Here is a 14809-nt window from a genome sequence, read left to right as displayed (position 1 = left end):
CACTAGGATATTATTCTCTACATCCGCTATGCGGGAAAACTGAGGCCCAGAGTTGACCAGATGAGGGACGCCCCCGCCCCAATTCCAAACCTCTGTCCTCTGGCTCCCAGGGCTCTTCTCCACCCCACCCCCTTCACCCCACCCCAACCCCATAAATAATGCTGTCCATGACTTTTCACAAGTTTGGGTAGGGCGATTCGCCCACGATTAACACCTTTTGCTTGCTATCAACACCCTCAAAAATAGTTCCGTGTTTATGTTTGGGGCGTTTGGGGGGAGTGGGGAAGCAGCCATTTCATGGTACACATTTCTACCACGGAACTAACTACCCTTAGCACATCCTCAGCCCAGCCGTCTCATCACTCTTGAGGTCCGCCTAAAGATTGAGGGGCAGCAGTGCTCGCTCTCTGGAAGAGGACCACCATGTGAACCCCCAAACACTGCAAGCTCTCCCCGTTTGCGGGCCACTGTATTCCGCGCAGGGCTGGTTCAGCTTCCAGTAGAGTCCACCTCCTCATCCCCTGCGCTCCTGGCTCCTACCATTCAAAGTTTTGGAAAACTATGACGCCCCCCACCCTCCTCACCCCCACCAATTCTTCCTGCAGGGCATTGTAGGAGAGAACTTTCCAGACGGCAACAGGACCCAGAAGGAATCTCAAGTGCCCTGTGCCACCGGTCAGGGTGGGAAAGGAAACTGATGAAGTGGGAAAGCAAAGATTTCAGACCTGAAGAGCTCCAGTCTGTGGGGGGCGGGGAGGAGGAGGGAAGGGAGGAAAGAGAGGAGGGAGGGAGCACTTTATAGCTATCTACGAGCATAGAGGACCTTGACAAAAATCAAGACCTCTCCGCCACCCCACCACCGAAAGGAGACGCCTCGGCCAAAGGCTGGATGCAGCCTTAGGCACCCACCCCCGCATTCCCTTCGCCCCCTCTCCACCCTCCTGCCGAGAGCTGCAGCTGAAGAAGACAAGGAGGAGGTGGGAGCAAGGCAAAAGGAGGCATCGAGGCAAAAGTGTGGATGCAGTCCGCATTTCCCTTCGCCCCCTTCTCCACCCTCCAGCCCTGGGCTGCAGCTGGAAGATGGGAGCCGGCTGGGAGTGGGAGAGCGGGCTGCGGCGGCGTGTCTTACCGATGTCCGAGTTGCAGAAAGCGTCCTGGGGGTGACTTGGGGAACAAGTGCACGCGTCCGCCCCCAGCTCCCTCAGGCTCCAGCTGCTGAGAAGCACCACGAGACTGAGCCACGGGCTCATCGCGGCGCGCCCGGCTTCCCAACTCGCTGCGGGCGCGGGCCGGGCGCAGGCTGCTCTCCTCCTTCCCCTTTTCCTCCTCCTCCTCCTCCTGTCTCCTATCTCTCTCTCCTCCTTTCCTTCTCTGGCTAAGTTGCTCGCAAACTTCCCCCCACTGCTCCTAGGCTGGTACCCGGCGTCTGGGCAGCCCGCGAGGTGGCGAGGCTGGGGCAGGACGGGACAGTCCGGCTGGGGAGAGCGAGCACCGGCCCTTGGGGACAGAGGGAGCGCGGAAAGGCTGAATGCTAAAGGCTGAGCGCTGCGAGCAAGGGCTAAGACGCTCCCCACACCAAAAACGCGTCCGTCCCAAGGCTCCGGCTGCTGCCGGCGCGGCCGCCGCCTTATATAGCCCGGGAGGCTCCGGGAGCCCCCCTCCTGCGGCCCGAGGTCCGCCCCCCCTGACCAATCGGCAAGCCGCATTACCTCATCGCCCCCCCGCGGAAAAGGGGGCCGCTGGAGAGGGGGCGGGGCCGCCCGGTACGCTTCAGATCCTTTTAGGGAATGCGGGAGTGTGCAGGCTGCCTGGGAGCGACCCAAGAAAGCCCTGCTCTCCCTCCCGGTCTCTCTCCGCGCCTCCTGGGGGTGAGCTCGGGGCGGGAGCTGGAGCCAGGAGCCCTCCGGGACGATTGCTGCCACCTGGAGAATATCCTCCTCGCTTCTCTCCTGCGCGCCCTCCCTGCGCGGAGCTTCCCCTTTCATCCATCCTGCTAGCCAGCAGGAGAGGTCGCCCCCAGACGGCGGGTCAGCCCCATGCAGGACAGCTCGCCCCCAGACTGCAGGCCGGTACACCCTAGACGTCAATCCCCAGGGGAGAGCGCTAGGCTAGTCGCCCCGGCGCTGCGCTCTGCAGAGGCGTAGGGGAGCTGCGGGGGAAGTCATGGAGTCATGTCTCCACCTTCTCCAGGAGGGCGCAGCCCGAGCCTATGATGAGCCCCGCGCCGCTGGCCTCATCTGTTTCTTGTGGAGTGGGGGTGGCAGGAATACACCTGCCCAAGGCGGATCACAAATTGGGAACTGGTAGGGACCTTAGAGGCCAATTGGTACAGCCTTTTCATTTTACACGAGAGGAAAAGGAGGATCCAGAAGGTTGTGTCCTGCCCAAGGTCACACAGGTAGTAAGTAGCACAATCAGGATTAGAACCCAAGTCTCAGGATTATAGATTTACAACTGGAAGGGACCTTCATGGACATATGATCCAACACCCTCAGTTTAAAGAGCAGGAAACTGACTTACCAGCTGATTTCCCATCTCCTCCTCCTCCCCCTCCCCCAAAAAAATCTGGTGTCAACATAGTTGGTACAGTGAACACACCGATGTGGAGTCAAGAGGACCTGAATTCAAATCCTGCCTCAGACATTTATCATCTATGACCCTTGGCAAAAATTAATCCTCTGAAGCCTCAGTTTCCTCATCTGTAAAATGGGCTGGAGAAGGAAATGGCAAACCACTCCAGTATCTTTGTCAAGAAAACCCCAGAAGGGGTCATGAAGAGTGGGATACAACTGAAAAACAACAATCATATGTGTGTATACACTTATGTATGATATGCTTTGGTACTACAGAAGCACACTGGAAAGGGAGCTAGATTAGGAGTCAGCCCAGACCTGGGTTCAAATACCACCACCTATACTTACTAGCTCTCCATGAACAAGTCATCACTGACCATGTTTCTTCATCTGTAAAACGAAGGCAGGAGTAACCTTTGCCGTGGTTGTTAGGATGAATGAGGCAGAAGCCCTTGACGAATATTAATACGGATATTGATATAAATGCCAGCCCCTTGCATTCCTCCTGCCTTTAGATGTGGATGCTCCCTATCTGGAAGCAGATCTGCCCCCTCTCCAAGCTGGTAGATAGTCTTTGATGAGTAGCTTGGTTGGCCCTCAGACAATATGTGTGTGTGTATGTACATGTGTGTGTATGTAGGTATGTATACAAACAGACACACATATGTATATACATATGCACACATATATACACATACATGCACACACATATATACACACACCTATACACACATATACAAATACATATATACATATGTGTGTGCATATATATATATATTATGTATATATGTAATTCATCACTGGGTCTTGACAACTTGGAGCCACCACAGACCCTCTTAGAACTCGTACTCCACTGGCCGTTGGCTTTATGGACCCACGATCACCTTCATGTTAAAATGAATCAGGGCAGAAGGTCTTTAGTGGGTGGTTTCGTATTCAGTAACTGTCCAATAAATGCTCAGCCATGAAGAAGAAATGAAAAAGAAAAATGTACCTCTCCCCCTTCTTTACAGGGGTCTCCCATTGCATCCTGGGCCATCTCCCATCATCCTCATCGATATCTGGCCACTTCACCCAGATGGCTCTGGAGGAGAAAGCGAGGCTGGTGACCTTGCATAGCCCTCCCTCACTCAAGTCAAAGTCAACTGCAAGTCACGTCATCATCTCCCTGAAGTTGTGATCCTCTTCAAAAACAAAGGACAAACACAACAACAACAGGGGTGGATCATTAGGGGCATAGAATGTCACATACATTATCAAATAGAAAATTAGATTTGCTGAAGTATTTTTCCTTCTTTTTTAAAATAATAATAATGATTTATTAATAACAAGCATTTATATGGCCTTTAAGGTTTGTAAAGTGCTTTACAAATACATTATTTTGTTCTCACAGCAATGCTGGGAGGTAGAAAATAAACATTTATGTAGCACCTACTGTGTGCCAGGCATTGTGCTAAGCTCTGGGGCTACCAAAAAAAAGGTAAAAAATAGCATGTGTCCTTAAGGAGTTCTCAGTCCAATGGGGGAGGCTACAAGTAAATGCTTGTTGAATGAACCAAATCAGTAATTGGATGAACGGCTCAAGATGGTGCGAGCCTGATCCTCCACATTTGAGGTCACCATAGACTTTGCAAGGTTTTAAAGACTAATCCACTTAGTGCAAATCTCTTGAGTGATTTATCACCCCCTCCCCATTGGTTCCTTTCTTCCTTATTGTAAGATCTTGCCCAGAAGACAAAGTGAAAACTTGACAATTTTTCCAAGGAGATTGTTCCAAGAAACTTGCCTGGAAGATAAGTCTCAGGCAGGTGATTTCTGCTGCAGATAACTTCAGGGCTGTAATTTAAGGAGTGGGGTTCCTGAAAGAAAGCCTCCGATTTAAGGCCGCCTCTTAATTATGCAATCTGGGGGGGCAGAGAAATCAGATTGCTTTATTGTTGAAAGGTAAGGAAAATGTATTTCCTGTTATTTTTGTTTCCTTTGTGACCTGAGCAGTATGACAGAGACGGAGCAAGAGCAGGAGAGTGAGAGGAGGAGGAGAGAGCGAGAGGGAAGAGAGACGGGGAGAAGGAGAGGGAGGGGAATGGGGAGAGGGAGAGGAAGGGGGAAGAAGAGAGAAAGAGAAGGAGGAGAGGGAGGGGGAGGGGAGGGGAGAGAGGGGGAGAGAGAGAGAGAGAGAGAGAGAGAGAGAGAGAGAGAGAGAGAGAGAGAGAGAGAGAAAGAGAGAGAGAGGGAGAGAGAGAGAGAGAGAGAGAGAGAGAGAGAGAGAGAGAGAGAGAGAGAGAGAGAGAGAGCCTTGACTAATTAGCATAAGTATCTTCCGCCGAAGTTTAAGATCTGATGAGATCATAGCCAATAGAGAGATAGTTTGCAGAACAGAGTCTGGTAATAGATCAAGCTTAGATCTGTAGTCCAGAAGACCCAGGTTCAAATCCCCCCTCAGACACATACTAGTCATGAAACTCTGGATGAAATTTCCTTAACCTCTTCCAAACTCAGTTTCCTCATCTGTAAAACTGGAATGAAAATATTGCCTACCTCACAGAATTTATTGTGCGGCTCAAATGAGATAATATATGAAGCATTTTATGAAACATTAAGGTCTATATGAAGGTAAATTATTATGAAATAGCTGTAAAATGGGAGAGGTTGGAACAGATCGCTTCTAAGATCCCTTCCCATTCTAAATCTATGATTCTATGAATGCAAGTTCCTTGAGCAAAAGGACTGTTTTATTTTGTGTTTGTAGCCCCAGGGCCTAGTGTGGTATCTTGCACACAGTAGAAGCTCAATAAATGATTTTTAAATTGAGGTCATGGTAGCACCCACCTGGAGAAGTCTTCTCAGAAGAGCAGGGGTTGCAGAATCCCAGCATCTTGGAACTGGATGGAAGCCAGAGGCCAATTATTCCAATCTATAGGACTTGAATGAATTTCTTCTACCATGTTGCTGACAAGTAGCCTTCAGGTCTCAGCTCAATGGCCTCCAGCAACTAGGAACTCACTACCTGCAGAAACAGTTCGTTTCACTTTTAGGTGGGTCTAATTATTTAAAAAGTTTGTTTGCCCGCCCCCTCTTCAATCCACCTGAAATCTGCCCCTCAAAGAGGAGCTGCCTTAAATTGATTCTGCCCTCTGGGGACAAGCAGACCAAGTCTGAACCCTCTCATCCATCAATATGTGAGGTGCATATAAGTAACAATCACTTTATGACATACACAGTGGGGTTCTGCCTCTAAGGATGAGAATAGAGAAATATAAGACTATAGATCACCTGTCTTCACTGACAGCAATGAAGAATGACCAATTTATAGGTCTAGAAGGCACTTGGGAGATATTGTCCATTCCTCCTGTGTTGGAATCATCCCAGGCTGATCCTATCGACCCTATCCAGAAAACATCTCCAGAGGAGAAGACCAGAGGGGCCCCTGCCCCCAACATTGTCTTCCAGTCTCTGGTCAGAAAATCTTCCCCCATATCCAAGCTAAGTTCTTTCTGCTATGACACAGGGCCCAAGCACTCACTGATCTTAGAATCTGAGGCTCTAGAAATAACTCAGTAAATATTTATTAAGCACCTACTGTGAGCCAGGCATTATGTTAAGCACCAACACGTTGATCTTGTTCAAACAGTACCCACCTTTCAGTAAGTAACTCCAACTAAATGTCCCCCCTCCCAGAGGGGATGCTGCTCTGCATTTTGCAAAGAAACTTTTCTCTTGCCTATTTTTTTCTTTTGTTGCCAGCATTTACAAACGTCTCTTGAATAGCTTTTAAAAAAAAAAAGTCTGTTCAGGCAAAACGTACCTATTGGAGAAGGTAAGTGCCAGAATCAACTTGAAAGAAAGAGAATTAGGCATTAAATTCAAGCAGGTTTTAGGAGGGAGAGAAGGGGACAACATGTGCATAGATGTGGAATGTGGGAACCATTGTGTAATGAAAGGTACTCTGGCCTGAGAAACAGCAAGGCTCGAGTTCAAATCCAGATTTCTGCCACTAACTCTCTGTGTAATGTTAGGCAAGTCACTGCCTTCTGGGCTGCAGTTTCTCCATCCATAAACTGATGAAGTTGGCTTAGATAAGGGGTTCTTAATGACAGGAATTAAAAAAAATATTTTGAGAACTTCATTCCAATGTAATCAATTTCCTTTTACTCCTATGTGTTTTATGCATTTAAAAACTTTATTCTGGAAAAAGACTTAACTACTCTAACTGATACAACGATCCAAGATTATTCCGAAAGATCCATGATGAAAAATGCTACCCGCCCCCAGAGAGGGGACTGATGAACTCTCGGTGCAGATTGAAGCAGACTTTTAAAAATTTTTCTTTATGTTTCTGGCTTTTTTATAACATGGCTAATATGGAAATGTTTTGCATGACTTCACATGTATAATTGAGATCATATTGCTTGCCTTCTCCATGGATGGAGAGAGAGATTTTTGAACTCAGATTTTTAAAAAAATAAATTAAAATTTTAAACTTTACTCTAAACTTAAAAAAAAAAAAACCATTCAAACTTTGTTCTAAGGAGTCCACAGGCTTCAGCATCAGGCCCAAGAGGTCCAGGACACGATAAAAGTTAAAATCCCTTGGTCTAAATGATAACCAAGGTCTTTGAGCAAGTTACTGACTCTTTCTGAGCCTTGCCTTCCTCTTCCATAAAATGAGGAAGATGAAGAAGACAGTAACTGCTCCCACTTACAGAGTGCCTTCTTTAATGATGTTTACAACAACCCTAGGCAGCGCGTGCTATTGTTAGCCTCAGTTTACAGAGGCCGAGAGAAGTTATGAGACATGCCCTGAGCCACACAGCTTTTAGGTAGGATTTGAATCAGATCTCACCTGTCTCACCTGCAGCTAGGTGCAGTAGATAGAGCGCCAGGCCTGGAGTCAGGAGGACCTGAGTTCAAATTTGGTCTCCAACACTTACTGGCTGGGTGACCCTGGGCAAGTCACTTAACCCTGTTTGTCTCAGTTTCCTCATCTGTCAAATGAGCCGGAGGAGCAAACAGCCAACCACTCCAGGATCTCTGCCAAGAAAACTCCCAATGGGGTCATGAAGAGTCAGACACAACTGCAAAACGACTTAAGGACAACTTGCCTGCCTCCCAATCCTTCCCTCTATCCACCATCCCACCCCATCTGATGCTGCTTCTTATCTCTCAGTCCTCGTCCCCAGCCCGGTCAGCCCTAGAACCTCCCATTTCCCAGAGCTCCCAAGGCTCTGGCCCATCCACAGGTGCTGGTGTCCTTTTGGACAGCTTCCTAGTCCAATCCCTGCGTCCAGTGCTAGGGGGCACTGTGCAGCTAGGGAACCCTCCCATTGCCTCTGAAACCTCAGCCCATTGTCCCTGATCAGTCTCCTGGGGGAAGCCGAGGCAGCGGGTCCCTCCCTGTTGGGGAAGTTGGCCGTGGTTCTGGGGAGAAGGATCTAACACTCAGCAGAGAAGATGGCAAACTTCTCCCAGCAAACTGTACCCGCCCACTCCCCTCCCTGATAGGAAGGCAGCCAGGTTCCTCCCCAGAGCTGGCTGCATTCGGGCACAGGGGTGGCACTCTAGCAATCAAAGGGCGGGGGACTCATTAGTCCAGGGTGGAGAAGGGACAGAGAATAGCGGGGATGAGAAGGAGGAGAGCAAAGGCAAACTACTAAAAGGACTAGCCAGCTTAATCCTGCCTTCGAAAATTCCTTTGGGAGGAGGGTGGGGTGGGGGACAGGGTGGAGAGAAGAGGATTGACAACAGCACCCCCTCTACAAGCCCCAGCCCTAAACCCACAACCATCTGAAAGTCATTATTATTAAAAATAGCCTTCTCCAAGTAACAGGCAGCCTTGGTCCACACCGGGGCATGTGCTCCTGGCAGGGGGCCCCAGCAGCACCTAAGCCCGGTGGATGTCCTTCCTACTCAGTGCTTGCTAATTAGGAACAAGGAGACGGGCCTTCTCCTGGCCCCTGACCTCCTGGTTTGCCTCTGTACCTGGGTCTCAGCAGGGAGTCGACACCTTGCTTCTCTTCCATACGGAGCCAATTTCAAAGCTATATAAAATGAACAAAAAATTCTCAGGACAGCCCTTGCCCCAACTATCTCCTAGCCATGGTGAGGACTAAATCGACCCCACCATAGCAGTGCCTGGCCATTCACACTGGAACTTAAGATGGCTGGCCACAGGGTCACATCTACAGACTTTTACTTTTTGTTTTTGTCTGGTCAAAGTTTTTTCTTCAGGAAAATCCCATGAGCCTAGTGGGAAAGTTTCATGTGATGTTTTTGTTTGGGGGGGGGGGGTCCGCAGGAGTGGTTCACAGGCTCACAGCTAGAGCGGGGGGGGACCTTAGAAGCATCTGGCCCAACCCCTTCATTTTACAGGTGAGGAAAGTATGGGATGAGGAGAGTAATTAACTAATCCAACACTCGGGTCATAAGTGAGAGAGGTGAGATTTGAATCCAGTCCCTCTTCACTCTCCACTCTCCACTCTCCCACCCTGCTATCTACCACAGACCTTGTCTGGGCCTGTTTCCAAATGAGGAGACTTATAAATTCCTTGAGAGTAGGACTTCTTTCTCCTTTATGCCTCCGTTTCCTCATCTGTAAAATAAGTGAGTTGGACTAGAATCAGGGGTGGGGAAACCTGCAGCCTGGAGGCCACATGTAGCCCTCTAGGTCCTCAAGTGCAGCCCTTTGACTGACTCCAAACTTCACAGATCAAATGCCCTTAATAAAACGACTTGTTCTGTAAAACCTGGACTCAGTCAAAAGGCCGAACCTGAGGACCTAGAAGGCCACACATGGCCTGGAGGCCCAAGGTCCCCCACCCCTGTTGACTAGATAATCTCTAAATTTTCAATCTATGCTCTAGGACTCTAAATCTATGATCTTCATCCTGCTTTGGTTTCCTCATTTGTAAAATAAGAGAGTCGGATTATATAGTCTCCAAGGCCCCCTCCAATCCTAAATCATGGTCTGATGATCCCATGACCATTTTTCTTCAAAGAAAACAGGGCTAAAACATATTTCTGTGAAGGGTAATGGGGTGGGGAGGAGAAAAAAAAAGGGGAGTGGACAGATTTCCCCCCTTCTAATGTCTTCCTTATGCCAGAGTCTTCATGTGTTTCTCCTGAAAACAAAAGTCAGTGGCTTCTTTGTGGCGTCTCTGAAGGCTTTGCCCTGGACTGGGTGTATCACAGGCTGCTCTTCTGGGCCCAACTTGTTGGACTTGGGTCAGGTTGGACTTCAAATTCCAGTGATTCCATTCCTGCCAAAACATTTGATTTCTCCCTGCCCCAAGTTCCTGCAGCCTGGGGAGTCTGGGCTGCCCAGCCCTGTGGGAGCCTCACTGTGTGCTGGTTCTAGTTTGCTGGTTCTCTTCCTAGTCAAGTCTGACCCTCTGCAGCCCCAGGAGACTAGAAGCCCCTTGTGGGCAGAGACCATGTTCTAAGACTAAGATTCTTAGAATCATAGGATGCTTTAAATTTATTTTTTTTTTTCACCAATTTGTCTTGTCTTTACATAATCTTCATTCTCAAGTATATCCCTCTCCCTTATACAAAGATCCAATTCCAGGAGCAAAAAATAAAAAAGAGGGAAAAAATCGGTTGGTTGAAACTAAACCAAATATCAACTGAGTCTGACAACAAACACAATGTTCTTCACCCATAGCTCCCCACCTCCACAAAGAAGGGAAGGAGGCATTTTCTCATCTCTTCTTCAGGACCAAACTGGTCATTATAATTTCCCAGCCTATAATTTTTGGTGGTGGTTGTTTCCATTTACATGATTGTAGTCGATGTACATACTATGTTCTGGGTGCCACTTACTCATTATTTCTCATCAGTTAATATAAGTCCATCTGGGATTCTCTGCCTCCTTCGTAACCATCATATCTTATATTGCAGCTATAGAATCATACAAAATCAGAGCTGGAGGGGGCATTTTTATCACCCTCTTTCTACAAGTGTGTGGGTAGAAGCCCACCTCCCTCACCCTATGTGGCTGATCAGTTACTAAATCTTGCCTTTTCTTCCTCCATTCGCTCAGCTACCACCTTGGTTCAGATTGTTGTAGCAGCCTCTTGTTTTCCTACCACCTCCAGTACATCCTACGCAGTAATTTTCCTTAAATATAAATCTGACCATGAGGCTCCCCTACTCAGTGGCTTTCTAGGATCCAATAGAATAAACTCCTGTTTAGCTTTTAAAGCCCTACCCAACCTGGTCTCAACCTATCTTTCCAGCCCTGCTGGACACTGCGCCCCTTCCCACACTCAGATTCAATCCAACTGGCTTTCTCTTAAGTGGAGAAGATTCCCTATCCCATCTGCTCTTCTCATCTGCTAGTGCTAGAGCCCTCTCGGTGCTGGGCATGGTGGGGCATTCCTGTAATCCCTGCTTCAGGGAGGCTGGGACTGGGGATTACTTGAGCTAGGGAGTTCTGAGCTGGAGTGAGCTAAAGCTGATCGTGAGTATGCACTATCTGGCAAATATGATGATCCCCAAGTGGAGCAGGGAGCCACCAGCTGCCTAAGGAGGGCTGAACCAACCCAGGTCAGGAGTGAGACAGATCAGACATCCTAAGGAGATCAGCAGGAGGATTGGGCACATGAGGAAGAGGAGGAGGGAAAAGAGGAAGAGGAAGAGGAGAATGAGGAATAGGAAAAGGAGAAAGAAGGAGAAATGGGAGGAAGAGGAGGAGAAGGAAGAAGAAGAGGAGAAGGAGGAAGAATAGGAAAGGATAGAAAGAGAAGGTGAAGGAGGAAGAGGAAAGGGAGGAGGAAGAAGAAGAAAAAGGAGGAGGAAGAGGAAGAAGAGAAGGAGAAATAGGAAGACAAGAAGAAGGAACCGAGATCCTTGGTTTTCTACTACCAACTGTTACTAGCTATGTGAGGGTGCCCTCAGGTGCCCTCAACAGGCTTCAGTCAGTTAGTCAAGTATCATTTATTAAGTGCCTACTATGTACCCAGCTTTGTGCTAAGCACCAGGAGCACAAAGAAAGGCCAAAGTCGGTCCCTGCCCTCAAGGAGTTCCCTCTCTAAGGAGGGAGACAGCATGCAAACAAGGATAAATTGGAGCTAGCCAACCAAAGCCCCCCCCCCCCCCCGCCCGCCCTAGAATGAAAGGGGACCAGAGGATGTTTCAGTGGGATTCTGGGTGGGACCTGAAGGAAGCCCTGGAAGCCTGAAGGCAGAGATGAAGATAGAGAACATTCTAGGCTTGGGGACAGCCATCTGGACCGTCATGTACCACAAATGGGCTGCTCCAGAATGATATTTAAAGTCCCTCTCAGCTTTAGCATCTTTCAGCCCCAGAAGGTTCACTAAAGAGATATCCCCTCACTTTGGGGCTATTGGGGAGATTCTTATATGGAATCTCCAAAGGAATCCATCCAGCAGCAACCTTTTTTAATCACCTGTTCTGTGCTAGACACCGGGGCCAAAAATGAAGCGGTCCCTGCCCTCGAAGGTCTTACATTCGATTAGAGAAGACATGTACATACATCATTACATATAAAATAAATACAAGGCAGATTTCTAGGAGGAAGACAAATAGAAGCTGGGGGAGGGTGGAGGGAGGGAAAGCTGGAGAAGGTGGGACTTCAATTGGGCATTGATTTCAAGAGGCAAAGATGAGGAAAGAAGACACTGCAGGCATGGGGCACAGCCTGTCCAAAAGCACAGATATGGGAGATGGAATATGTGTGGGGAATAGAAATGTTAGATCAGATAAAACATTTATAAAGCACTTACTATAGGCCAGGCACTAAAGAAAGCTAGCTTTACTGGGCCTAAGAGCGCATGAAAGGGGAAAGTTGGTTGGAGCCAGATCAGTGAGGACATTAAAATATCCTAGAGGGAAGAGGGAGCCTCTATGGTTTGTTGAGGGGAGGAGTGGCGCAGCCAGACTGGTGTGTTTGGCAGTTATATGGAAGAGAAAGGGGAGAGATTTGAGGCAGGGAAGGCGAACCCACAAAGAAAGGCAAGTGAAACCCCAAAGCATCACAGGGGCAGTGAAGAAATGAAAGAATGAGCCATGTTGCCTGTTACACTTTATGAGATATAATGTAGGATAGAGATTGGACCTGTGCATTAAAGCTGATATGGGGAAATCCCAGATGAAGAAACCACCTTCGCCAGGGCAGGTTGGCATCTTCCATAGGAATCTAGAGAATTGAGAGGTTGCTGCTACCGTGGAGAAATCCACCCAGTAATAGTGGCACTGGATGAGAAGACCTTTAATATCCCTTCTCTTTCTAGAGGATACAACCATCATGTGCTCATCTATAAAATGGAGCGGGTTGCCTTAGACAACTTCTACTATCCCTTTTGTTATAAATAATATGTCATTTGGGACTCAGTTTCCTCATCTCTGAGTTGATTTCTGAGACCTTTTTTAGTTCTGTACCCAGCTATTCTTAAGGTGCCTGCAATTGCTTCTAACTCAAGTATTTGGTGAGCAAAACCAAGGCCTTGAAGGTCCATCAGCAAATCTCAAATAGCTGAGGAAGTTGTCAGGACTGGGGGTGCAAGAGGGGAGAGGGGAGGAAAAGGGGGAGAGAATGAGGGTGAGAGGGAGAGAGTATGCTTGAAAAATCATTTTTCTGTCTGTTGTTCCTTTGTATGAACCAGTTTCTGGTGCTCGCACCACCCAGTAATTAAAATGACTGGAATGCTTTGCATTTTTAAGGCAGCTCGGTGTCCAGGCAGCAGCAGCAGCCAGAAGGGAGCCATGGAGATCCCATCCAGATCTGGCTGGCAGAGCCAGTTGGCACCTGGCCCCCCAGGGGAGAAGGGGGAAGCAGACTGTCCAGGTGAAATCCTTGCAGGTGGACGGCTCCTCCCACCCACCCCCAGCCTCTTCCTCCTTCCCTCTTTCCAGAGTCAGTGCCAAGAGTCTGGCCCCGTCTGGGGAGGGGAGGAACAGAGCAGAGCCAGTCTCTGGGGACCATTAACAACTGGGTATCTTGGAGGAATTTGCTCTGGAAGTGGGAGATTGCATCTCCTGGTGGGACAGCTTCCCTTCTGCCTGAAGAAATCCCAACTTTCTGCCCTCCCCATCACTGTATACAGATGGAGACATTCACAAGTTCATGAGATTTAGAGCTGGACTCAAATGTAAAGACTATGCAATACAGAGACCTTGTTCATAGAGCCAGAAAGAACCTCAAAGGACATCTAACTCGACCCCTCCATTGTACAGAGGGGAAAACCAAGGCTGGAGAGGAGACCCAGGGGTAGCTAGGTGGTACAGCGGATGCAGTGCCAGCCCCTAGAATCAGGAGTACCAGAGTTCAAATCTAGCCTTAGACTAGCTGTGTGACCCTGGGCAAGTCATTTTACCCCATAGCCTCCTTTAAAAAAAAGAAAAGAAGAGAGGAGCAACTTGTTCAAGGTGATACAGCTGAAAAGTAGCTGAGCTGGGGCTCAAACTCAGGGTCTCTGACCCCAAACCCACTTCACCACCTGGCTTTTTTTTAATACCTTTTTTTTTTTCCTTTTTGGAGGGGGGAAGGCAGGGCAATTAGGGTTAAGTGACTTGCCCAAGGTCACACTGCTAGTGAATGCATCAAGTGTCTGAGGCCGGATTTGAACTCAGTTCCTCCTGACTCCAGGGCCGGTGCTTTACTCACTGCACCACCTAGCTGCCCCAACCTGGCTTTTTTTTAATAGAGATGTATGCTGGGAAGGAACTGGAGTATGTTTGATTCTCCAAGTGGCTGGGCTGGGGAGGGGAGGAGGTGTTCACACCTGTGAGGAAAGATGTCTAAGAGAACAGTACTGTGTTTAAGAGTTTCTCATGTAACACTTCTAAGAGGGTGAAAATCTTTATTTATATGGAGGGTATTAATATTATATTATTGTTTTCTCAAAGACTAGGGGGATTAAGTCCAAAAATCCAAGTCTGACATTTAAGGTGCTCCTCATAATGGCTCCAACCTCCTAAACTCCTTTTGATACTCTCTGTTTTAAGGTTTCTCCTAGCTCTCACATTCCACGGTTTAAGGTTCCATGATATAGTTCTATTATTTTGTGTTCTAAAGTCTCTCCCAGCTCTGACATCCCCTGTTCTAAGGCCCCTCCCAGCTCTGACATTCCCTGTTCTAAGCTCCCTCCCAGCTCTGACATTCCCTGTTCTAAGCTCCCTCCCAGCTCTGACATTACCTGTTCTAAGCTCCCTCCCAGCTCTGACATTACCTGTTCTAAGGCCCCTCCCAGTTCTGACATTCCCTGTTCTAAGGCCCC

At 48.3% G+C, this 14809-nt stretch overlaps 1 protein-coding gene across 1 annotated transcript in view; it reads right to left on the bottom strand.

Moving 5' to 3' along the window:
* Window positions 1-1600, bottom strand: part of TIMP3 (TIMP metallopeptidase inhibitor 3) — a 60056-nt gene extending 58456 nt beyond the window's left edge. The window contains exon 1 of the mRNA XM_036759480.1: window positions 1130-1600. Coding sequence (XP_036615375.1) covers window positions 1130-1250 — 121 coding nt within the window. The 5' untranslated portion in view covers window positions 1251-1600. The remainder of the gene's footprint in view (window positions 1-1129) is intronic.
* Window positions 1601-14809: the final 13209 nt, after the last annotated feature.

Source organism: Trichosurus vulpecula, chromosome 5, assembly GCF_011100635.1.
Source record: "Trichosurus vulpecula isolate mTriVul1 chromosome 5, mTriVul1.pri, whole genome shotgun sequence".
Classification (NCBI taxonomy): Eukaryota; Metazoa; Chordata; class Mammalia; order Diprotodontia; family Phalangeridae; genus Trichosurus; species Trichosurus vulpecula.
Note: the sequence above shows the minus strand (reverse complement) of the source record. Positions and strands in the feature narration are given on the sequence as shown.